This window comes from Anguilla rostrata, chromosome 1 (genome assembly GCF_018555375.3).
Source record: "Anguilla rostrata isolate EN2019 chromosome 1, ASM1855537v3, whole genome shotgun sequence".
In the NCBI taxonomy this organism is placed as follows: Eukaryota; Metazoa; Chordata; class Actinopteri; order Anguilliformes; family Anguillidae; genus Anguilla; species Anguilla rostrata.
This window is the reverse complement of record NC_057933.1, coordinates 61,655,810-61,681,955: the sequence shown is the minus strand read 5'-3', so window position 1 is coordinate 61,681,955 and position 26,146 is coordinate 61,655,810. Positions and strand designations below refer to the sequence as shown.

The 26,146-nt window shown below is 46.6% G+C and overlaps 1 protein-coding gene across 4 annotated transcripts in view; it reads left to right on the top strand.

Annotated features, from left to right (window-relative positions):
• Positions 1-26,146, top strand: part of nbeal2 (neurobeachin-like 2) — a 75,557-nt gene that overhangs the window by 10,313 nt on the left and 39,098 nt on the right. For 2 of the 4 annotated variants that reach the window (XM_064347246.1, XM_064347237.1), the window contains exons 2-10: positions 10,778-10,866; positions 13,307-13,468; positions 13,945-14,026; positions 17,228-17,340; positions 18,011-18,093; positions 21,644-21,729; positions 23,100-23,403; positions 24,001-24,107; positions 25,210-25,296. In XM_064347246.1, coding sequence (XP_064203316.1) covers positions 10,778-10,866; positions 13,307-13,468; positions 13,945-14,026; positions 17,228-17,340; positions 18,011-18,093; positions 21,644-21,729; positions 23,100-23,403; positions 24,001-24,107; positions 25,210-25,296 — 1,113 coding nt within the window. Of the gene's footprint in view, positions 1-8,061; positions 8,303-10,777; positions 10,867-13,306; positions 13,469-13,944; positions 14,027-17,227; positions 17,341-18,010; positions 18,094-21,643; positions 21,730-23,099; positions 23,404-24,000; positions 24,108-25,209; positions 25,297-26,146 lie in introns of those variants that run through there. The other 2 variants (XM_064347254.1, XM_064347264.1) reach the window with 2 other exon arrangements.

Sequence of the window (26,146 nt, the reverse complement as noted above, 5' to 3'; positions counted from 1 at the left end):
AAGACCAAATGATCCGCAGTAATTTATGTAGTGCTGAAATGTGTGCTGCTGAGTCTGGGGATGTACCCGGTGTCTGCTGTCCAGTCCTGCCTGTGATGACTGTACCCAGCAGCCCCACGGGGCTGTGTATAACTGAACACAGCATGGGCCAGGCAGGTGTGTGATCAGCAGGGCTGTGCTCTGTAGCGCCTGTGCAGTGTCTGTGCTCTGTAGCGCCTGTGCAGTGCCCGTGCAGTGCCTGTGTGTGAGCGGTGCCTGTAGTGCACTCCTCTGGCACCACAGTGCAGGGTGAAGCGGTGTGGCTGAGAACATGTGCTTTGGTGACCAGCCTGTGGATGTCTGTGTGCTCCTGAATCAATGGAGGACATTGCATAAGGAATATCTGGGTTAAAATCTGGTTTAAAAGTTTGTCTGACTGCTTAAGCTAACTGTTAAGAGGAAACAGAATCAAATAGCTTATGTAAATTGGGTGCATATTTTAATCTGTCATTTGAATAAAGTTTGTTAGACCTATTATTTCCCCTTGTGGAAGCCCCCATCTCAGCACTTCTCAGTCTGGTTAGTGAAACTGACTGCAGTGTGTTTTTACTTGTTAAGGCCTGTCATTAGAGGAGATTTATGTGCTTTCCCCTGTTCCCCAGGGGCCAGGCTATCAGACAGGTGTCCCTCTGGAGCAGAAATCCCCCATGATTCCCTGTGTGACTTTTCAGCTTCTGATTTCATCTTCACCTATTTAAAAGTTTCTCTATGTGCAGTGGGCCTTCAGTATGCCTGCTGAAGATACAGTTATGGTTGCATTGATCATAATGCACTTAAACATATACATATTATTTATGCACAAATCCTTCATATATTTAATGCATATGGTAACAAACTTTTTTGAGATGAGGCTTATTTGTCTACAATAAATCAAATATATACTATAATATATTAAAGCTTTCAATATCAATATATTGATGAAAAATATCTACATAATGTAATACATTCAATATTTTATGACAATGGCATGACATGTCATAGTGATTGTAAGTATTCTGGAAATAAAACACTACAAAGTTTGGTAACATTTCACTTTATTATTCTGTTACTGTTGTGTGACTCTTCTCACTTTTTCAGTTACCAGAAATGTAGTATAGTTTTGATAAAAAATAGTTTTGTGACATAATATTTTATAATACAGAGAGTATCCTGACTTGGAGAATTAAGTGCAGACTTAAGTGCATTTTATAAGATCCATGAAAGATGTTTTTAACAAGGTGTCCCCTGAAAGAATTTTAGAGCTGTTATCACAAGTACATTTTAAACATCTTATATAGGTTTTATTTAATTTTCTGGTTTTCTATTGATCGATTTATACTTTCTGTATATTGAAATATTATCATTACCATGTTCTTGCCATGAAATGGCCTTAGATGCTGACATGGCTCTAAATAACAAAAAAAACAAACGTGCATTTTATATCATTGACTTAAAATAATATCCTGATTCAGATATCGATGATACCATAGCGTTGGCATTATTAGTTTAAGGTAGTTTTTGATTGGATTGTTGTTAAACAATATTTATGCTCTTTTCACTATATTCACTATTCCATTATTAGTAAAAATGTCATTTTGTCAATATTGATATGAGATTCATATCTGAAGATTGAAATTGAAAGGACTGAATACTGAATTATCGCTGGGCACTGGTATGTATGTTTCTCAGTAAAGCAATGAGCCCTCACTGCTCTGTGCTGTTTTTAAAAGGGAAGTGATCTAAAAGGATGAACAAGGGGAGCAATCGTGTGCATTGTGTAGGTCACAGAATAGACACAGCCCGGCACAGCCTGTCATGCTTCGAGTGGCACGAGCTGAGGCTAAACCTGTTCCGCTTTGCCAAGCGTGCATTCGCCTGATGCTAGGATTACAGTAAGTATGATAAATGCTCGTTTGTGGGTGTCAAACTGAGTGGGTCAGAAGGACTGACTCAAATGGGGATTGATGATCTTGGCTCAGTGAATTAATTTTTCAAAAAACAGTGAATCATTTCTGATCAATACAGCTCTATAAACTTACTGGCAGGAGCAGCAAGCGTGGTCTTCTGGACGAAAGCAGAATTTGAATAGACTAGACCTTTATGTATGAAACCAATGAAATGGCTGGGTTTTTACATGATTGGATTTCAATTGGATTTTGTGCCAATAGCACTCATTTTGTGTGGCTAAGTGAGGATCTTATCCACTGTGTCACCTCTTCGGCCCATTCTCTTACTTCTGCCTTTTAAATGTGACTTTTCGCCTGACAAACACTTGTGGCTACTAGTATTTAAGTAGTTATTTACATTGTAACGAAAGGGCCTACCGTGCTAGATGGGGAGAGGAAGGCATTTGCATCCATGAAGTGTGTGGGGCGGAGCAGTCATATTGAAAGTCATAGGAGCTGCATTATTCGCTGAAGATGCACAGCGCATATAAAACCTCACATTGTGTGCAAATGATATGTTCGTGAATTGCAACGGGTAGAATGCTGCAGTGTGGGAGGGTGATGTATTCAATCACTATTGCTTATCGAAAGTGCTTACTTTGCAAAACAACTGCTGAAATGTTGTCATTGATGACGATAATGATGGTAAATTACGTGATCATTATGAAAGGCCAAACATACCAAAAATTTCAGAAAACACCTCTTCTCTCATGATTTTACTAGGACCATGCACACTGTCATGGTAAATGCCCTAAACTCTTGATTAAGGGTGGTTTCCCCCCTGGTCCTCTGGCATTAGGTGCAGTGTTTCTGGATTGAGGAAGAGGTTCATGTCGACAGCTCACTTTGACCCCCCAGGGGTGGGTGATGAGGCTTTTCAGGGTGATGAGGGGTGATTACTGAACAGAGAGCGCGGGACGTAATGAGCAGCTGAGCGGAGGAAGTCCACGGTAATTAGCCCAGGGTGGCTAATGGCAGTGGCTAATGACAGCCTGCCTCGTGGCGAGGCGGCATAACGGTGATAACCCAGCTCTCACCCACACTGCTGCAGAGTTTGTCTCTGCTTTCGTCTTTCTCCCTCCCTCTCCTCTCTTTTTCTCTCTCTCCTTTTCCCTTTCTCTCATCCTGCATTGAACAGCTCTATCTCTCTCACACACACGCACACACACACACACACACACACACACACACACGCACACTGAGAGCCTCTTTCTCTCCCTCTCAATGGAAAGTGATAAGGCATTCCCGGCGTAAGCGCTGCTGGTATCTGTTGCTGGTGGCAGCCCTCTCATCAGGCCTGTGTTAATTATAACCCGCGGCCCACGCGGCTCCCCCGAGCCTGTCCTCATTCCCCCGCGGAGGCCCGGAGCGCTCGGCTCTTTGTTTCTCCTCGGCTCGCGCTGGGAAGCGCGTCCGACAGTGACATCAGCGCGCGGGGGCGGTGCCTCGGGCGCTCCCCGCCGCGGCTTGCGTCACGCCCGTGGGAGAGATCCTGTGTGTTTGTTCATTCATGCACACGCCCAGAAAGCGGGCTGCGCCCCTCCCTTCTGACACCCACCCGTCTGCAGGCGCACAATCAGCAGCCAATCAAACTCCTCTGAACAAAGAGAATCTGAGAGAAAGCGCTGGCTCGGCTGAGACCATGAACACACTTTGATTTGGAAAAAATATATATTATCATTTCTCTTATGTGGAAGGACTGCAGCCTGTGTCCTGTGGTAAAGTACTGTAGCTGGGTTGGGTGGTGGTTCCTGGTCAGGTGCCTGTGGGTGCCGTTAGGGCCCAGTATCACTCTCAGATCTGCTGCAGCCTCTTTGATTTCTCTCCCTTTCACTTCTTGCCTCTGTCCTGTTTTACAACTGACCGCACTCTCATTTCCCTTCCCATCACAGCGTTTGTGTTTACCACTCTGGGTAGACTCCAGCTCTTCCGCTCCGGTTTTTGTGAATTACTTTGAAGTAATGACGCCTGTAGCTTGTTTAGCGGTACCAGCAGACGGAATGATATTGGTGGCAATGAACATTGAGACTTTCCAGTTTGCTGTCTTTTTGAACCAGTAGTCCTGAGAAACTCTAAGGGACAGATTTACTAAGACCCTCAGCATGCGTAAAACCTTTTGGCACTTGCAAAACTAATGACATGACCAGTGATCTGTGACTCATAACATGACCAATGATCGGTGCTGAACAAATGCGATGACCAAACATTGGTCATGTCGTTGGTTTTGCGTGTGCTAAAAGGTTACCTAGATAAGTGCTGATTCTTGGTGCAGTGATACGCCCCATGGTCCAGAGTCAGATCCTGACTGTGCCAGCACTGACTGTGGCCTGGGTTCCTGCAAGGTGAGGTGCAGTTGGCCATGGTGTCAACAAGGGAATGAGGTCATCACTGAGCAGGGCTGCTCCACCCCATTGCCCAGTGGTGACTCGTCTGGTCAATTGAGTGTGTGATGTGTCTGAATGCGCAGTTCTGTAGCACAGTGGCACAGTAGCACAGCTGTGCTGGTGGGCTGTTGGGTGTGTGATGTGTCTGAATGCGCAGTTCTGTAGCACAGTGGCACAGTAGCACAGCTGTGCTGGTGGGCTGTTGGGTGTGTGATGTGTCTGAATGCGCAGTTCTGTAGCACAGTGGTACAGTAGCACAGCTGTGCTGGTGGGCTGTTGGGTGTGTGATGTGTCTGAAAGCGCAGTTCTGTAGCACAGTGGCACAGTAGCACAGCTGCGCTGGTGGGCTGTTGGGTGTGTGATGTGTCTGAATGCGCAGTTCTGTAGCACAGTGGCACAGTAGCGCTGGTGGGCTGTTGGGTGTGTGATGTGTCTGAATGTGCAGTTCTGTAGCACAGTGGTACAGTAGCACAGTTTTCACTTGTACAGTTGGCTGTGCTCTTGTGGATAGGATAGCGCAGTGAAGAGACGAGCGCCAGTGGGCTGGGATGACCGTGTCGGGATGACCGTGTTGTGACACACGCCTGCGGCCGCTGCTAACGAATCAGACGCCTGCACGTCCGCCAGCTGAGCTGCACGCGGCGTCCTCCTGCGAGCCTGGCCTGCACGCCGCAGTCTGATAAGCAGCAGAGACTGCTTCTCACGCAGCGCAGAGCGCATGCCTGTCTGCACTGATGACTGCCCAAGTCAACAGCAGGGATTGCAGCAGTGGGTGCAGACAGATCCGATTGGGAATTCCAAATCGGGGATACAAAGGAGGAAATCGTATTAATACAATTCAGAATGATAAAGGAAATAGTTTTTACATTATGTTTTTACCTTTGGTCGTTAATAATACTGGTTTTTGGGATGATCTCTTAGCAATACCTGAAGACTTGGTTGCTCTTCTTCATCTCGGGTGCTTGAGTCAAGATGGTAAATGACTGGAAGCAAGTCAGTTCTAAGTAAAATTCAACAAATAGGCCTATTTCTTCCAACAGTCGATCTTCACCTATCCACTTTTAAATGATTATTTTGCTGAACAACGTTTTGCAAAACACAGCTCAAATATTAACGGCTAATTCAGTGAAACCTTTTGGTATTTAAAGGTGTATAGGTATATATCTAGGTATTTTGAGTAGTTTTGGCAGAGTGTTTCACTGTGTCCGTCAGTGTGTCTGGAGCATGCCAGGGCTTGAGCCTGTGGTTATGAGCTGAAGGAGGAAAGGAAAGGCGTTTTACTGGCTGATCTTCACCCATTGTGTGGATTTTATTGTATGCGTGTACATACTTGTACACTGATAGATTTCACAGGTCTGGCTAACAACGTGCCAAACAAATGAGCTTGTGAGCTTCTGTGCTGTGAGTCAGCCTTTCTCAGACTCCTGCAGACTGCTGGGCCTTTGAGTGTGACATGGCATTTAGGCACTGATAAGAAGGGTGCCCTGCTTCAAGGTTAATGGCAGGAGAGAAACAGAGAGGGCTGTGAACTCAAAGCTGGTGCAGCCCCCCACGGTGGGGTGGGAATGCCAAGGAGAAAGGGCAGTGGGGCCGGGCAGCAGATTACCTGGCTGGGTACTGAGTCACTGTGTACAGCGCTCTCCCTGTGTGGCTCCCACACTGCGACTGCACACCGGTGCTGAGGGTCGGGCCTGCTGGTGAAATCACAGGACAGCCTGTCCGACAGTTACAGCTCTGTCGTTTCGCTTGTTCATTTTCCATCTTCATGCTCTTTTAAATGTAGTAGATGTGCTTCTGCTTGACATGACTGAGCCGGACTGTTCTACCTGCGAAGAGGCGGTAGTGTATGTGTCACAGCGCTGTTTTCTTCAGTATGTATTGTTCCAGAGCTGTGAAAAAGCTCATCACAGTTCTGCTCCTTCAATACATCTTTTACAAATGTTCAGTTCTGATAAAATAAATCCTCAACAATATGTCTTTTCCACAGCCTGCTGCCATTTAAATCCGTGTGCTGCTGAGTGGGTGTACATGCTCGGTACAAAAGAGCAGCACCGGATGCCCTTACCCAGATAATAGCCTGGTATTATAAACAGGAGTAGATTGACACTCAAGGCCAGGCCAGGCATGTGCTGAAGGCATTGTAACCCAGGTAACTGCAGTATGTCTGAATGAGGAGACCTGGATCACAAAGAGCTCCACGGCTGTAAAGCACATTTTAATGCGCAGCAGAAGGGGAAGGCTGACATTTTGATGTGTTAAATTTACAAACGTGTTTCAGCCGTTCTGCCACAGCCTTCAGTGTGCCCTCCATTAGCGCATGGAAGGGCACGCCGTGACCATGTAGCCCTTGGTCAGCTCTGTGTAGGCGCTGAGGAACAGCACTGCTGTGAAACAGTGTTAGGATTTGTAACCGCTATTAAGTAAGAGGAAAGTGTTGCAAATTCCCAGACGGTTGAGATGTAGGCTCAATGCAGACGTGTTTGGCTTTGCTTTCTGTCTGCGCACCAGCTTATTTGTTTGGCCCAGGTGATGTCAGACGTTACTTTTGCACCGTGATTCACCTGTTTCTGATTTTATTTTGATTGAGAGAACAGGCTGAGAATGTTCTGTTCTGAAACTGCATAGTGTTTCAGTGGTATTCCTGGCATTGGCCAACTCAACCTCCTCTTTCCTCCACAGCAGGTTTGCTGTCCTGCTTTACTGGTCTTTTTTATTGGGCCTACATCTAGTCACTAGAAGTTTTTCAGCCCTTGCGTTGCTTCAGACAGTGTCCGGTTTTACACTTGCGTGTTTCTGCAGAGGTTTGGGCAGGGCTGTCTGGTACAGCTGTCTGGTAGAGCAGCAGGGTCTCTCCTGAGGTTTTACTCTCCAGCCTCGTGCTGACGGGTGAAGTCTCTGCTCTCATTCCCTGCTGGCCGCGCATGGGGAAGTCTGAGACTCTGTGCTGCAGAACCATTAGCTCCAGCTCAGACTGAGGATCAGAGTTCCCTCATGCCAGTCTGTCCTCGGGGTGTGTTCTGAGGGCCAGGCGGGTGGTACAGTCTCTCCAAGGCTGATGGAGTCTGAGGCAGGTGGGGACCCGTTCTTCATTCTTTAAAAGTCCTCCAGTGTGAAAATTCAGCTGTGCGTGTACTGTAGGCCCTCTTGTTGTGCACTAGTGACTTCATATTTGTGTGTGTGTGTGTGTGTGCCTTGTGTGTGTGTGTGTGTGTGTGATGGAAATGTCTGGACATGTTTGGAATGAAGAAGTTGCCATGACTTGAGCACATCTCTGTCGATGCAGGCAGACTGTTAGTCTATTGGGAAGCGTTTTAATGGAGGAAGGAGGTGAATGGGCTGTGATCACCTTCACAAACCTGTCTGCTTCTGACAGGGCATCAGGAACACACACAAGTGCAGTCTTATCACTTTCACATCCGACCCCAATACCGACAACAGCACACACTGTGACGTATGTACAAACGCGCACACAACCCCCCTGCCCCAGATGCGCTGATCTCTGACTTAGCGCTGACACAAGCTCTGGAGAAGTGTTCATGTGTGTCTCGCTTTTGTTTCAGAGTGAGAGAGGGGGAGGGGGAGAGAGAGAACGAGCATGAGAGAGTGTGAGAGACGTGCATGCACAGACTCGCAGTGACAAAAGAGGAAGGGTTAGGGTTGGAGGCTCAGTTGCAGCGTGGAGGAAGTGCGTTTCGGTTAAAGTGACTTGGCATTTCCTGGTGGCCTGACAGAGCGAGCGAGCGAGCAGCGGAGGCGGTTTGAGAGACAGGGCGCTGATCTCGGGGCTGGATGCGGCGCTGTGACAGGCTCTGAAGTGCGGCTCGCTCACCGCGGGTCTCCCGCCCTCCACCAGGCCGCAGGAAGCCTGCGCCCCCGGGGCGGGCCCCTCCGTCTCCCCCAGCGCGCGCGCCCCCGAAATGAGCCATGGACTGGCCCGCGGACACTGAGCCACAGGTAAAGAGCACGGGCAGGGAAGCGGAGCTCACAACAGGAAGCTCGCGCTGCGGGCACCTGAGCAGACCCAGCTGTGCGCGTGCAGCGCGTTCCTGCCTGATCTCTGCTGGAGTATGGGCCTGCCAGGCTGCGCTGCGCTGGGCAGGGGGGTATACATGGAGCAGAAACTCAACATTTGCTTTAGGAAGTAAGGAGGCGAAAGTAGTGCATAACTGCAGGGACTCTGTTTATGTGTGAGGCTGTAATCGTGTGGATGTTTCACACACACAGGAAAAGACTTTGGTGCTATTATCTCATAGAAAGCAGGCTGCTGTTGGGTGGATGCTTTTGTTGTTTATGTAGTGTTTGTTTGGCCCTGGGTATGTCCTCTTATGAAGGAACAGATATACTGTGAACCCTGTGCCAGTGGTACTGATGAGGTCTTTGTTTTGCTGATGTAGTGTGTTTGTGTCTGTCTGTCTGTCTGTCTGTCTGTCTGGCTGTCTGTCTGTCTGTCTGTCTGTCACCAGCCCAACTGGTGTCATGTCTAATCTGAATGCTAAATTGCAATAATCATGAGATCTTTCAATATGATGAGAAAGGTGCGGAAGAACCATGCTGACTGTCGCAGGTCGCCGCTAAATATAGTCAGAGACGCAGTGTTCTGCGCGCAGCTTCGGTGAACGATGTCTTTTATATGAGCTCCCAAAGATAGCGGAATGTGTCCAATGCGCTTGGAGTCCGGGGAACGCGCTGATGTCACCGTTCGGGCCGGCGGTGGAAGAGGCTGGAAGAGGGGGCCGTTTGTGACCTCACTAATGAGGCTGTGCTACTGGAGCAGGAGCGGGGCTGTCTCAGGGCGGTCTCAGGGCTGTCTCAGGGCGCCGCTGAAGGCAGCAGGATGTGCTCAGCTGATGGCCCTGATAAGACGTGAGAGTGACAGGAAGTGCGTGGTCGATAAGGCTGCTGTTTATAATACCTTCAGCACATGGATGTGCCTCCGCCACTCTGTAAATAAAACCAGTCTGTCATTACTCGGGTGGCCTGCATATTCCACCTTGCCTTTGTTTCAGGGAGTAAATCCGAAGGGTTAAGAGTGCATGTGACCTCCAGGTAGCAGTGCTTGTGAAATGGATAGCCCACACGTTGCTTGCTGTGTGTTACCTTTGCATTCATAAAACATTTGAGTGTAAGTCACGCATGGGAGAAGAAAATGAAATTTCTAGTAACATTTGGTTACACAATTCAAAGACATGTTTGAAGTATTGTCAAGCAGTATAACCCTAACCCTAACCCTTGTCTGATAAAGAGATGGGTCATATTCATGTCATATGCAGTTTCTCACCCCCTTGCATTCTACAGGCTGTGCAGATACAGTGCACTCTCAGAGAACGTTATGCCTCTCCGGAGAGAACACTGTAGACAGCCATGTACTCTTTATCTCTCTGGGGTGAAGACAGCTGCAGTTAAGATCTCCATTCTCAGCGTAAGGCTGTGCTGTCAACAGAACACAGGCTTGAGAAAGGGGTGCATTCTCACCAAGTGCACAACATGAACATCCAGCCAAGATACAGCAGCGAATAGAGCCGTAATTAAAACCATCACATTCCTGTAACCAACAAAATACAATGAGTATATCCTTTTAAGGCAGCCAAATTGTCCTTTTGGAAAAATGTGATACTTGAAATGTTTTATGGTTTTACCAAAGTAATAGAGTATGGTCTCATCTGGTGTTCGCCATGCAGTGTGATGGGCGGTCGTGTAATGTCTGATCTTACTGTGTTGCATCTGCCATTTTGATGCTTTTTTCCTGACTGTTTCAGCGTGACAAAGTTTCATGTTCTTATGAATGGTGAATGACTAGTCTACATTGTGATGACCCTGAGGCTGGATGAGATCTATTGTGTGTTCAGGGCTAGATATGGTGTAAGGTTTTATTTTGTTATTATTGCTTTGTTTCCTTCATTTTTTCTATATAATGAAAATGACTTGCTAAATATCTACATATATGAGAACACAGATTGGATAGCCTGTTGTGTAATTGGAGCTGAGATTGCATCATTGCAACATGGTTGGACGAGAGTCTTTTACCAAAAACTGTGCTCTGTAGGTCCTTGGAGTGTCAGATCACATCACAGTTTGAGTTAGACCACATTTGACTAAAGCTTTGGGTTGAAAAACTTTAAACACAAATGGGCCTTCCAGACATCCACATGTAGAGGGCTGATTTGTGAGTTCTCCATTTGTGATTACACTGAGCACCACGGTGTGTAGATTTTATTTTCAGTAACTTTGTGCGTGTCTGTCTACATATGTGTGCAAGTGTGCAGTGTTCCACATGTATGTAAACAGTGATTATAATGGTGTATGTTTGTATGTTTACATACATTTTTTTAAGGACCCATTGTGGTAATATTGAACTGCACTGCTGCTTTTCATCGAGAGGTGAGTCCCAGACAAATATAAAATAGTGTTTTCTCTCCCTCTACCCTGCAGAAAGATGTGGGTTATCTGCAGCAGTGGCTGGAGGCGTTTGTGGCTTCTTTCGAGAAGCTTATCGAGGTGCAGTCATTGGAGCCTAGACGGTGAGTCCTCCCAAATCCCACAATGCTTTTCAAAAGCCGTGTCATCAGCCCATTCAGATGGCTTTTTCAACTGCCCTTAAAGTTACAATCTTGAAGATTTCCGTTTCGTTTTCTTTGGTGGTACCAATGGTGAGAAGTGGTAATTGCAGGTGTGTTTTTGGACCTCACTTCCCATAGATCCAACCGGATCCAACCAGTGTCGCCTGTGTGACGTCAGTCAGTTGGCACCTGGGCCATGCCAACTATTACACTTATTATTTACTGAATAAAAAATGATTGTTATACAATAACGTTATGTACATACTCATTCATTGTCTAACATTAGGCTAACTTAAGCTGTCTTTACACTGCCGAGCCGGGTTAAAATGCTGCAGCAGACCTGGGGTAGAATTAGTGATGATCAATTTCCACAAACGTTATTTATCCACCTTTTGCTCGGTATGAACATCTTACACTGCAGAGAAGAATTTGCGGGATTCGCTGTGGCTCGTGCAATTATGTATCTCGTGCACAATGAACAGTCCTTTTCGTGAATGATTGTTGTGTGATATTTCTGAATCAACTCACTTGTTGTTTCTGGTTTTGCTAGCTAAACTGTTCGAGAATAAAGCTGAGCTGTGTGTTAAATTAACAATCAGAATAAGAAGAATAAAACAAAAACAAAGGAGATTTCATCAAAACAGGGCATCAAGGCTGAAGGAACATATGAGGAAGCGTAATAAAATAATAATAATGCTAATCCATACTGCCGTATTCTTTTATTTAATTTTCTCCGGCTTGACATCTTTACGCAGAAATCAGACCCGCTCTGCTCCACCTATACCCCGGCTTTATTCCGATCAATATATCGATGAACTTGATGGCAATGTAAATAACGGTAACGTTAAGGCCAGTTCAGATCAATGATTCGCAACGAGACGAAACGGTTTTAGAATGTTGCAGAGAAAATTGCAGCAGTGTGAACTGGTTGGTTGCAGAGCGTCTTAAGCCGTTGCCTAGGGTCTCAAAAGACCCACCTTGTCAAATCGCCAAGTGCAGTTTTAGAACGTTTACAATCAGACGTCTTGGAATTTTGCAAGTTGCATCCAGTCTCGTTGCGAATCATAGATCTGAACTGGCCTTTAGTTAGCTACATTGCAACGTTGCAACAAGGTAGCATTGCATTCGAGAGACGGTTTGCGAGGTCGGTACCGGGCGGTAGCGTTAGCTAGCGTTTTTTCTAATTGTTAGCTGACATTAGATTGTGTTAATTACCTTACGCTAGCAAACACTGGAAAAAACAGTACGCCGCTCACACACAAGTGAGTTGAAGAGCAAGCCTGTTGCGTTAGCTCCCCCTACCCTCTCTGGCGGACCAACCACTGATGGGTGATGGAAAACGTGTCACTAACTATGCGCCGCTTGTGATTTTTTCCCGGGAATGTCGCCACAGACAGCCAGTTCTATAATCATAAATAATAATAATAATAATAATAATAATATAAATATAATAATACGCTCAATCACCATTGTGTTACCTAATTCAGCGATATATAGTGACTTAACAGACATTTATTGTAATGAAAAACTTCGAGATTATTACTTTAATCCTTCCTTTTAGAACAACAGACTGTAGCACTACCTTGTATGGACACGGCTGTTGCACAGTTACTGTTACTGAGCAACTTCTCAGAAAAAGTAGCCGTTATTTCCCTTCCATTTTATAGCTGTCATGTACAACCAAAGATATTGAGAGATTTTCTGTGAAAAAAGAAATAAAAATAATAATCAGAATAAGCAAGTATTCATTTGATTTGTTTTTCTAACAATTGTACTCTGGTGCCTTTTAATGCTGCAACAACACCCTGGAGTAATGTGGTTGCTGTCTCACAAGGGAGCAATGTAAAGTTTGGTTTGCAAACTTTCCACTTCATTTTAGTTGAAGAATGAAGGCTTAATTTTAGGGACACTTTATTTCTGTAACATCGGAAGAAAAATGTATGTGAGACGACCGACCCCAGCGGTGCTGGCTACTGTAAACCTTTACCTCTTTTTGTTTCCTTCTCATTTTTTCAACCAACATTTTATTCAGAACCTTTAATATCTCTTATCTTATTATGCACTGTACATCTGTATTTAACAGCCTGTATTACTGAAACATACTGAGTTTACAGTCCAGTAATGGACTCTCTGGGGAGATGATTTCATATACAGCTTCTTCATAGCTCATAAATAGATTTTCTGACTAGAGAATGACAGTTTTAATCCCATATTTAATCCCAATTTTTAGAATAAAATAAGTACTTTTGACACTAAAGAGTTTTGTGTGTGGAAAGTGTTTTGCAAGGCAAGGACAGCCTGCTCTCTCACTGTAAGTCAGTCAGGCCCTGATGCACGTTAGTGTGCTCGGTAGGGGCATGCAGGCCCATTCTCTGACCCCAGCCTCGCTTGCCTGCCCCAGGCCGGAGGACTGCTGCTCAGAGGTCCCTCTCCTCCCCCGGGAGGTCCTGGTGCTGCTCAGCACCCAGCTTTGGCACAGCGCCCTCCATCTGTCGGGGCAGGAGCAGAACAGCAGCATCCCTCACCCCCTGCTGCTCATCAAGTTCTTCATCATCATCTGCAGGTACGCAGAGCTGCTCCTGTGCTCCCTGCGGTTCTGCCTCTCAGCAGCCTTCTTCCCTTCCCAGCATGCTCTCTCTCCCAGCCTTCAGTCACCGCTGTCCGTCACTGCCAGCCTCCGCTTTCCTATTTTGCAACCTTCTCTACCTCTCTTTTGCTCAACCGTCCTCCTCCTTGGACCCCTCCATCGCTTCTCAACTTCTCCTTTCCACCTCATGTCCATCCTTCTGTTTCGCTCTGCTTCCCCTCTTTGCCAGCTCTCTTCTTTAATGGCTTACACACCCACCAACAGCCTGAAATATGACTGCAATATCTTCCTCTCTTCTGTTCTCCTTTCCCACCACTCCCCAAACAGCCGTCTGCAGTGGAGTCCTGTGTCCTCTTATTTAAATGGCAAAGCGTGCGGAGTAGAGAGGATGACAGCACAGGCACCTGACTGTGACTCTGTGTGTAATGGCCTGTGCCTTTGTGTGCCTACAGGAACATGGAGAACATTGACCCTGACAAAACCCCCGGCTTTGTGTTTGAGACCATCAAGCTTTTGTCTTTCTGTCTGACGCAGGTGAGGAAACACAGTAACAGTGATTCCATATCACTCACCCAAAAACCGTGTTACCATGGAATATTAGTTTTTTTTTTTTCTGAAATCGTTTCAGAATGAACTGTGGATTTTCTTTGTTTTGTGCTTATTTATTTGTTTTGAAGTTTATTTATTCTGTCTCATGAAGGGTTCTAAAGGGGACTCGTTGGAGGGAGAGAGATACTGCACAGATCAGCCAGCATAGTAACACTGATATGTCTGACTGAAATCAGCAGGGCTTGGCATCTCCAAAGTCTGTGTTTTGCTGTCCACAGGTCCAGAAGGGTCCATATCCAGTACAAATATAATCTGTGGAAGGTGACTAGTAGAAGGCCTCGTAGCTAGATTGTTTGGCTAGCTAACCAGCAGCCCAGTATTGTTTTTTTTTGTTTTTTTTTACTGTTGGCAAAGAACTCAGACGATAAACTGGATTTGACTGAGCTGCCTGCTCACACAGCACCTGCTGTGTCTGGTGCAGCTGGAGCTAACACTAGTTTTGCTCAGACAGAGATATAAAATGTAGTTGTCTGAAATGGCTAGTCTTTTAGAACATCTTGGTTAATGTTGTGTATAAGTGGTTCATGGTTGATATGACTTTGATTTTGGTGTGAGTTTGGTGCTTTGAAACCAGTTGCAGTCTATGTACATTACATCAGAAAACTGGCATTTTCTCATCTACATAGCTTCCAGTTTAAGCCACACCCATTTCCAGTTTTCTGTACAAATACAGGTTCAGTTCATTTTTTTTGTTGAACAGACAAGGGTTGTGTCATCTCTGCTACCAATATGGCCCCTTTAATCAGTTAAGTAGAACAGTTTAATTAGAAAGCAGAAGTGAGCCTGTGGCTGACCTTCTCGCATGATCTGTGTGTGCGTGTGTGTGCATCTGCATGCTTGTGTAGGAGTGTGTGTGTGTGACAGAGAGTGTGAGAGAGAGAATGTGTTGAACAGTGACACCTGTGCATTGCCTGTTTTATGTGCTTTTGCATGGTAGATGGGCACGTCATACATATGACACATTATTTATGGATGGCTACAGTGTACACAGAGCTAGTCTGCCCTGCTGCTGGAAGACCACAGTGTCTCTGCTAGCTTTCCTTCCAACCAGGCAGTCCTGATTCAACCAATCTTTGTCTTGACTCTTGACTGAACCCTTGTCATTTCTTTCTCTGGGTCTGAGATTATTATTGATTTAAATAGGGGCTTAAGAACCTGCTGGATTGCATGCTCTGTGTCCAATGTAGAAGATTTTAAATCTGCAACACCTAGTCTTTCTTTCTGTTTCAACTGGGCGGAAAACAGAGCAATCATAGGATTTGCTCTATGGCTGCTCTCCATTGTCCGGCAAACTGAAATGAGCAATGAATTGCATGCTATTTGGAAACAGGAACATCACGTGTATGTGTATAGATTTCACCGGGAAAGAAGCATTGCAGACCAATTGTTATCATTCAAGTTATTCTGAATCAAAATTAAAAGGTTAAATATGGAGAATATACCCTTCTGTCCACTGAGGATCAAAAGCAAAGTAATGAAAGTTCTGATAAGTAATGCAAGGACTGTTTCATCTTTGTTTACATAAATAAGCATCTCGTCTCATCTAAGAGAGGTTATGTGGCCCTAAACTAAGCAAGGTATTGGATACAGGACATGTAGGGTTTGTAGTGTTTGTTTATGTAAATTGGGCACAATGAGGAAACCATGTTTCCCTTTCCAGTAAGCAGGAGGATCTGGTAGGCTGCGAGCTGAGAATATTGGACATTCTGAGGGGGCAACTGTTATGGTGTTACTACTGCAGAATTTAGTGAAATTCTTGGCTGTATATAGAACAGTATAAAGTGTTTCTTGTGATAATTATTTGGCCAAATCTGAGTGAGCCAGATTAGGAATTTAGCCAGGACTCCAGTCCTCCCCCCCCCCCCTTTATTACAACCTTTAATTACCACGGGGAGTCTCAACTTCAGTTTAACATGGCTTCTTAAAGAAGGTATTTCCTACAGCACCGTGCCGTGCCCTTCCGTCTCTGGTTTTCCTAGGCCGTGTTATACTGAAGCGTTTATCCTGCCTTCGCTCACTGAGCTGCAGGCCTGTGGCCGGGGAAAGCTCCAGGATGGTGTGGCCACGTCAGGCATCACTGGTTCAGGGCGGTGACCGTGCGCGTTCTCATCCTCACACCAGTCTGACTGGAAACAGGGATCCTGGGCCGGTTCCACCAGCTGGGCGTGCCCCTCTCTTCATTTTAACATGCGTTTGACCTGTGCTTTTATTGTGCCTGGGCTGAACTTATATGCCTGCTGTCGAGTGGATTTAGGATTTGAGTGTATAGATTAGAATACAGAAATGATACCTCTTGTTTATACATTTTAGAGCAAGTGGAGTATTTCATGAGATTGACTAGAGGAGTCTACTTTGTTTAGTGAGATTGGGACAAAACTGTTTCTATGGAGTTATACTCAGCCAAAGTCGAATTTACACCTGCACTCTACTTCTGATTTTACACCAGTAGGTTTTCACTGGTACTGCCAGTAGAGTTGTGCAGTGGACATATTCTGTCTTTAATCTGCCGTCTTCATACAAATTAGCAGAGGAGCATCCAGCTGTGATGAGGCAGGGCCTGTGGGGAGCATGAGTGAGTGCTCATGCTGTCTGTGTATTTGAGTGCTGTCAGTGTATTTGAATGCTGTAGGTGCATTTAAGTGCTGTCAGTGCACTTGAGTGCTGTCAGTGTACTTGAGGGCTTTTTGGGCATTTCAGTGCTATAAGGGTATTTGAGTGCTGTTGGGGCATTTGAGTGCTTTCAGTGTATTTATTTATTTATTTACTTATTTAGGATCCCCATTAGCAGTACACAGTGTGCAGCTAATCTTCCAAAAGAAGATGCAAACTTGCAGTGTATTCGACTGTTGTCAGTGTATTTGGCAGTCAAGCCGACTGAAGTTTGTGTGAATGTACCATTTGTGAGGCATGCTCAGACGTTATTGGATTTGTGCAAAGCCTGGGATCTGGGAATTTCAGTTTACTTTTAAACATAAATATTCAGTTATACTTAAGTCCTGGTCTTAAGTTAAGCACCTGGTTTTTGTGGTAGAGTCAACGCACAGTCCCGAAATCCCGAGCAGGTGTGTTTGTGTGTATGGAGTTGAGATACAGAGTGTGATGTAAATCTGTATGTGCTTGTTTCAGCTCAAGGAGCAGCCAGAAGATAAGCAGTCATTACAAGCAGTGGTGCACCATGGGCTGCTGTTGTGTGAGAGCCTGTTTGACCCCTACCAGACGTGGAGGAGACGCCTGGCTGGGTGAGGGGGCAGGGTGGGGGGAGGGCAGCGGAGGTACCAGGGGTTCATGGGCAGGGACATGAGTACACACCAAGCAAATATGAATATAATCCTGGTCTCATAAGGGGACAGAACACCACAGAGATGTGGTCTGCTGTGATTCCACATGTCCCAGTCTCATTGAGAGTCATAGTGACCAATGGGAAGTGAATGTTCAGAAACAGAAGTCTTGCTAGTTCTGCAGTGACTGCCTGTAACACAATGCAAAATAAGGATAATTTGAACAGAATCTCACAGTCCAGCTCAGTCTCCATTGATCAGTTCAGGCTACTGCAAGCCCAGGCTGTTTGAATGAGGAATTTCTATCAGACCTGTATTTGAATATCTGCTTTTGGAGTTGTGCAGATTTCATATTCATGGGTGAATGAGCTGTACCTTTTGTATCAACCCTGACTGTTTGTAAGTGGGAGATGCCCCAAAAGCACACGCAAGTTTTAGCTGCTGCCTGCATTATTTCTGCTGCTTATGAAGATGGGCAGAGAACTGTCACTTCAGGAATCAGAATGGCACAGGTTAAGTTGTTTAGGATTATGAACAAGAGCGTGCAGTTTATAGAGGAGGTTTGGCTCATGGTGTAAGATGGCCAGTGTGAGTGCTGCTGTTGATTTTGCGTGTGTGTTTGTGTATGTAGGGAGGAGGTCACCCCACTGGAGAGGAGCAAGTATAAGTTCTCCCCTCTGCCCCTGCCCGAGGAGCTCCCTGCACTCCTCCACGGTGAGAGGAGCCTCCGTCTTTACACACTCCTCCTTTCCTATCTCTCATTTCACACATTCCTTCTCTCCTATCTCTCCTTTCACACACTCCTCCTCTCCCATTTCTGAATTCATGATCCACTAGATCTTGTAGGGCTTTCTGCAGATGCTGTTTCATCACAATGGACAGTTTGGTATTTAGCAGACGCTCATATCCAGAGTGACTCACAAAGTAGTACAGCATCAGGAGTTAACACTCAACTCTGGCAGGGTCAGTGATTAACTATGTGCCAAAAAAGCAATGTCAAAATTGCATTGCATTGACAATATGGAGTTGACTACAGAACATACATATATGCTAATTGCAAAGCAAAAGGCAAGTATACATCCAACAAAGCAAGCAATAGCAATGCCTCGTAGTATCATCACACTAGGGTTCAATCACAAGTGCATTATGAGCAAGCAATAAGTCTGGTGTATAGGTTAAAATGACCCGTGCCAGGTGCTGTCGCTTGAGCTGAGAGTGAAGTGTTGCTTGAAGAGATGAGTATTCAGTTTGTGATGGAAACTGTAGAGTGTCTCTGCGGTCCTGACTGAAGGGGGGAGGTCGTTCGACCACCTGGGAGCCAGGCAGGAGAAGAGTCTGGACTTGGCCCAGTGCTGGCCAGCCTATCACAGAGAGGGGTCAGCCAGCCTGTTACAGGGAAGGGCCGGCCAGCTCACCCGATGTAGCAGATCGAATGGCTGAACCATGGCGTCGCGGTAGGCAGGAGCTGTGCCTTTGAGGGCCTTGTAGGATGGCTTGTTGTCTAGAGTCACACAAGGTTCTTTGCGCTCTTAGCAAAAGTCGACTGGTTGTTGTCGATGATGATGAACATTACATTACATTTTACATTACAGGCATTTAGCAGACGCTCTTATCCAGAGCGACTTACACAACTTTTTTACATAGCATTTTACATTGTATCCATTTATACAGCTGGATATATACTGAAGCAATGCAGGTTAAGTACCTTGCTCAAGGGTACAACGGCAGTGTCCTTACCTGGGAATCGAACCTGCGACCTTTCGGTTACAAGCCCAGTTCCTTACCCACTGTGCTACACTCCGTCTTAACAGGAGTTAGGTTAGCAGAACAGATCTTGCAGTAGGTATTGTTTTCCTGAACGGAAGAGCAGCTCAGTCTTGTCTAGGTTGAGTTTGAGGTTATGGGAGGACATCCAATGGGCGGTGTCAGTCAGGCAGTCTGAGATACGTTCTTCAACCTGTGTGAAGGTGGGGGGGGGGGAAGAAGAGAAGAACAGTTGGGTCCCGTTAGTGTGGAGAAGTTGGAGGTGGCTGGGTTGTGCATCCAACTAAATAAGTCATCCTTAGGCGACCATTAGCTTGCCCCCCAGACTGGAGTTGAATAATGACTGTGCCAGTGCTGACTGGGGCTGGTGTGTTGTAATAGACCATAGTATGACCTTGGAGGGAGGATTTCAACCACTCCCCAAATAATCATTCAGGAGTGTCTCTGCACATGCAGTCTGCCTGCTGCTGAGGTCATGCACTTCAGATGAATGTGACATGACTGCATAGCTCAGTTGGTAGAATACACATATTTTGTAGGGCTACCCTTCCTGAATTTACAAAGGATAATTCAGTGCTCGGACAGGCCTAAAAATACAACAGGAAGTTGTGAATGTTCCAACAAAAAAGGTTGAAAGTATGTTATTGTCCAGTACACTAACTGAAAACCAAGAGTGTTTCTCATGTGAATGGAGTGCTTCAGGCATTCTGGACCTGCAGCCATGTTCAAAACGAATTGATCCTGTCACACAACAAAATGACAGTGGGCAACTTGGCTAAAAGCAGCCATTCTGTGAGGACTGCAATAATCATGTCTCCACATGATTACTCAGCTGTTATGCTTCAGTGTTAATTGGAAAGGGGTGACTGGATCATGGCAGTGATGCAGAGACAGAAATAGAGAGGTAAGGGGGTGGCGATGATACTGCGGCCCTTTGGGTTTTGGACAGCATCCATTTCTCTTCCCTCTTTCAGTCTTAAGCAGGCCCATCAAGCCTCCACAGGTCTCCTCCTGAGAAATCCTTTCCCCTGCCAAGTGCTGCAGGGGAGTCACACAGTTGTCACTGAAGTGATGAAACTGCTCTCAGACAGGACATGGTGGCGCATGTTTTCAGAGTACCGCCATTTGGAGTTTCTCGCTCTGCCTGAGCCTTTGAAGAAAGCATTTATGCCACATTTATCTTAAAACTTTGTGCTCCTGTGTATTTGTTGTAAAGGTCTTGTACGCTCCCAGGTGTGTACTGCTCCCAGGGTCGCTCACATTCAGCCTCGTTCACTCAGTGTTGCATGGTTATTTTTAAATGAACTCTAATTATGACATCACTGCTGGCCATTACCAGTGCCGCTGGCTGATGCTGGCTTTTCTTTGTGGTGTGCGGCACTAACATCGTGTCAGAGGAGTGGTCTGCCCTTAGTAGACTTTGTTTACGCAGAAGTCATCTCTCAGGTTAGCAGCAGACTCCTGTTCACCGCAGCTCACGGCTTCTTCAGCGCCCGGTTCCCCTGCTGCTGAAATTCCACCCCCATCACCACACTGTCCAGTGACCTTTGAGGGGTGTATCTCTGTTGAGTGTCTGTGCTAATATGCTACGTCCATTATGAAGCGGAGCTTAATTGATTTATTGTTTAAACCCTGATTCTGAGTTACAAGTGGTTGTGAGTATTTTGCAAAACATGCTGCGCTTTCTATGAGACTGGAAAAATGTGAACAAAGTTTTGTCTGAGAATAGGAGATACACCAGCTGTGCTTTTAGCGACAAGTTCAGACCTGTGTGCCGTGTGTGCCTGTTCTCCTTGTGCGTATTTAAATATTTTGTCCTGAAACAGCCCGAGACAGAAAGCTTTGTCGTAATGTTGGTGAATTGTCTAACCTCTAAGCCTCCAGGGCATCACACTCCTCTTTGTACTGAATGGTGTTAAAATACTCAGCCTGTGATACTTTGGTCTGGCATCAATGCTGCAAATACCAATGAAAAGTAATACTTACTAATACAGTAGAAGTCACTTAAACATTGTGTGTTTTGATTGGTTCTAGCCCGTGGCTGTGTTCGAGGAAATGGTGAAAGTGCAGTGTTGTAAGAGTTGATTTGCGCTGTTATTTAAGTCTGTCTCTCACTGAGTCAGTAGAGCCTGGGGAGGTGTCCATCTGTCATTCAGCATTGGCAGGCATGGTGTCGGTCTCCATTACTTCTGTGCTCGATGAATTGCCTGCCTGTAGGTTGGACCGTCTGTGGCTTTTCCTTTGCTTTGACTGTACCTGTGTTTTTTCTTTCTGCTGTTGACATACAGAAAAGTGAGTAGGGAGAGGGTTTATAAGCAGACTATAGTATCTACACAGAAGCGCTGCAAATATCATCATGATTTAAGGCCAGTTTCTCTCATGTATCGGCTACTGATTCTTTTTAGAAAGCGCTTCATCTGAGCACATGATACGCTGAAACCCTTTGCTGCTAGGCCATTGTTTCCTGTCGGTGCTGACATTGTCCCCGCTGTGTGTGCAGAGAGCTTGCATGACAGCACGCGGCTCCCTGAAGTGCTCATCATGCGCCTGGTGCATCTGCAGGGGGCCATCATCAGCGGCAGCCAGGTAAGCCCCGCCCCCTCCTCATTATTCAATGAATCCATCGGCCTGCTTTGTTCGCGGCAGCATTCTTTGCTAGTCTCGATATTTTCAGTCTCATGCAAGGTTGCATGCCTTTCATTAGATTTAAAATGTCCCTGCGGGTTCATTGCCTTATTCTTTTCCCTGCGTGTTCCTGTGCTGCTGTGTCCTGGGAGATGGCTCTTCCCATTATGGCATTGCTCTGGTGCAATGACGGGCCTCACGGTCTGGTATCAGATCCGCACCATAGCGCCAACTGGCCAGGAGCTCCACTGGTTGACGCTAGCTCCACTGGTGCTAGCCTTGTACAGGGAAGAGAAGGCTTCAGCTGGAGGGATGAGAGAATGTTGTCACTCTCCAGTGACCCCTGCTGGTTGGTCGGGCCCCCGCAGTCTACCTGTTGGGAAGCACGAAGCTTCTTCCTCTGACTCTAGTCTGTATATGCCTGGCTTGTAAATAGTGGTGTAATAGAAAGTGGCAGCGGACATCACGTACTTCAGATGTCTGTGCTCTCACGATTGGATAGGGGAGATTGCAGCAACGCCCGCTGATGTATAAGACTGGGCATGCCAAATTTGGAGAGAATAGGGGAAAAAGGCATGCAGAAATAAATCTGAAAGCAGCCATTTCCTCATACTGTACGCTGTTTCACAACTAGGTACGTCAGCAGGCACAATGCAGCCGATTCAAATGTGAAATTTGAATTTCAATTCAATTTTATTTGTACAGTGCTTCTACAGGGACACAAAGATGATTTATAGAAAAACAGCAAATGGGGGAATTGGACTGAGCATGAACCCCCAAAGAAACAACGAGTGAGGTTGGGATAAAAACACTATGAATAAAAGAAACTCCCTGGTGGGAAGAAATCTTCTGAGGAACCTGGCTACAGGGAGGAGCCTGTCCACCACTGGCCAGCCTGGTGTCGATGCTAAACTGCCATTCTCTCTCATCTCTGCTCTGTTCCTGAGCAGGATTTACACATTTACATGAGCTTTGTTTGGAAAATTAACCTTTCAACCCTCTGTGTGTGTGTGTGGGTTTGTGTGCAGGTGTGTGTGTGCGGGGTGTGCGTGCAGGTGCGTGTGTGTGTGTGTATGCGTGAGTGCACGTGTCTGAGTGCGTATGCACACACGCATACATGTGTCAGGGGTTGCACGCATGCGCATGCCTTCTTTCAGTCCAGTATTGTGGGATTGTTCGTGTTTCGGCTCAGTCGGAACACCTTCTAGCTTTCCGTTCGCCGTGCATGGTAAACGTTTGAACCTGCAGTGCGGCGTGTGCTTGGCTCGTTGGTGTGTGTACAGGGTTTGTGTGGATTCAGTCAGCGCGCTCTGCGTATGTGTCTGTTGCAGAAGAACGGTCTGTCCTGCATCACGTCGCTGGCTGTAAGGGACCTCATGGCCGTGATGCAGGCCTGGTGCTGCCGGGACTCCTCCCAACCCAAGGACCCCCAGGTGCTGCGGCTGACCCTTCAGTGCCTGACTGCAATGGTGCACCTGCTGCACTCCAGCAGCCCCTCCCAGCGGCAGGTGGACATCAGGAATGTGCTGGAAGGCTACTTCCGGGTCCTGAACTGGAACCGGCTCCCAGGGGAGGGCGAGGGAGACGGGCAGGGATGGGAGGACAGTCTGGTCACCCTGCAGGCCCACATGTTGAGTAAGGAAGTCTCCTTTAGGCTTTGACTTGCCTCCCTTCTTTCTTTCTTTCTTTCTCCCCTCTCTTCATCCCTCTTTTCCTCCCTTCACATTCCATATCTCTGCCTGCCTGTAAGAAGAGTAAGAATAGATTTTCACTCTACTAAACCAATCCTTAGAAAAGGAAATGAAAGATACTAGATGAGGTAAACTTACTTTGAAAAGCCTGTCTATTTTTCCACCATATCCAGTTGATTTCACACACACTGGGTAAGTGTGCCTTTTCACAACATGGTGGCTTAGCCCTGACTTCTCTCTTCTACTTCCTCTCCTCTTTCTATGGTCCCACTCTTCAGCTCAGTCTTTTTTCTTCTCTGTCCCACCATTTCCAGCATTGCTTCTCTCCGTTAAACCACGGCTGCTGCCAGTTCTGCTGATCACAGGTGTTCCCCGGCAGATGCGCACGTGTCTGTGTCGTTTTCTTTTGTGCCGCTGGTAGAACTGACAGATAAAGGGAAGCACTGAGTGGGACAGGAAAGCGCTGAAGGCCTGAGCGTGTGTGTAGTGTCGTAAAGGAGCGGGGGAGTGTGTGATCGCTGCGCTCCTCCTCTCCTCTCAGACGCCGTGCCGGAGATTCTCCAGTGCTCGGACCGCCCCGCCCTGCAGGCCATCTTCCTCAACAACAACTGCTACGAGCACATCCTGCGGCTGATCCAGAACAGCAAGGTGGGCCTGTCTGTCTGTCTGTCTGTGTGTCTGTGTGTCTGTCTGTGTGTCTGTCTGTGTGTCTGTCTGTCTGTCTGTCTGTCTGTCTGTCTGTCTGTCTGTCCGTCCGCCGCAGCCGCGCTCGCGTCCAGCGCACGTCTGTCTGGCCGTGTGTGTGAGGCGGCTGTCTGTCCGGCTGCCGTCTGCCTGTTCTTCATGCCCATGACCATGTCTGTCTGCCCATGTCTTTCTTTGCACATGCCTCCAGGTTTCCAAAAGTGGGAGAAGATGCTACACCGGCTTACCCGAATGCGCAGAATTGTATTACTGTCCACCTGTTTTCCTTCTCTCTGTCTGTCTGATGGTCATATCTGTCTCAGTCTGAGTGGTGCTGGTGCACGGGCAGTGCTGTACAGGTGATGTCTGCAGTGACAAGCTGGTGCCTGTGTTTGACCCCTGACCCTTTTTAACAACACTGCAGAGTTGGGGCTGTCTCTGTCTGTCTGTCTCTCTCTCTCTCTCTCTCGCTCTCTCTCTCTCCCCCTACCTCCCTCTCTGTGTCTGTGCTGACGTTGCCCTGTCTCTCTCTCTCTCTCTCTCTCTCTCCCCCTACCTCCCTCTCTGTGTCTGTGCTGACGTTGCCCTGTCTGTCTGTCTCTCTCTCTTTCTCACTCTCTCTCTCGCTCTCTCTCTCTCCCCCTACCTCCCTTTCTGTGTCTGTGCTGACGTTGCCCTGTCTGTCTGTCTGTCTGTCTCTCTCTCTCTCTCTCTCTCTGTCTCTCTCCGTGCCTCCCTCTCTGTGTCTGTGCTGATGTTGCCCTGTCTGTCTGTCTCTCCTTTTCTCTCTCTCCCTACTCCCCTCTGTCTTCTCTCCCCCTACCTCACCTCTCTGTCGTCTGTCTTGACGTTCCCTTCTGTGTCTGTGCTACGTTCCCTGTCTTTCTCCTGTCTCTTCTCTCTCCTCTCTCTCTCCCCCTCCTCCCTTTCTGTGTCTTGCTACGTTGCTCTGTCTGTCTGTCTGTCGTCTGTCTCTCTCTCTCTCTTCTCTCTGTCTCTCTCCCTGCCTCCCTCTCTGTGTCTGTGCTGATGTTGCCCTGTCTGTCTGTGTCTGTGTGTCTGGCAGCTCTATCAGAGTGGCAGGAGTAGGCCGGAGCGTGAGGGTGCGTGTGACCTCACCACATGCTTACTCACTGAGATCGAAGTGGACCAGGTACTTTCCCCAGCCCTTAGATGTCAGACCCCCAAAGCCGCATGTCTGTCTGCAGGAAATTCACCACCTCCTGTCAGTGTAGCACCCTCAAAAACAACCAGGGCACTTCTCCATGTTCTTTAAACAGGAAGCTTTAAACAGGAAGTTCTGACTGTTGACACCCAGTATGAAATGAATGAAGAGTCATAAGTGTTCAGCCATGCCTCACTTCCACCCACTACACACAAACACACACACACATTCACACATACACTCTCTCTCTCAATTTTTTTTCAATTCAGTAAGCTTTATTGGCATGGTAAGGGTACACTTACATTGCCAAAGCATACACTCACGTGACAAACATAACAGACAGGCAATAACAATTTAACTACAATAAACCGAATAAATCTCTCTCTCTCTCTCTCTCTCAAACACACACATAAGAATAGTTTGTTCATGCTCAGACACACCCATTTCAGATAACTAATTGTCCACAGTAATATAGGAACACACAATTGCAGAGGTGGACATAACTTAAAATAACACTGGCCTAATGCAGTGTTTTATATTTGTTTTGGATCTGGACTTAACGGGCCTTTTGAGGATTTAATGAGTTTGGCTACAAACCAAAACTGTAATGGGAGAGCGGTTAATAATTCTCCTATTTTCCAGAGGGAAATAGACTCACATGGATCATTAATCAGTTCAGAGGTACAAATATTACAGTGAAGATTCACTCCAGTAGAGCATGTCTAAAAAAATAAAAAATAAAAAATTACACCACAGCCTGACTGCTTATCTGATGAAGAATAGAACAAAACTTTTCCCTTGTCAAGACTTCCTTTCTGCTTAACTACTGTGGGTTAAG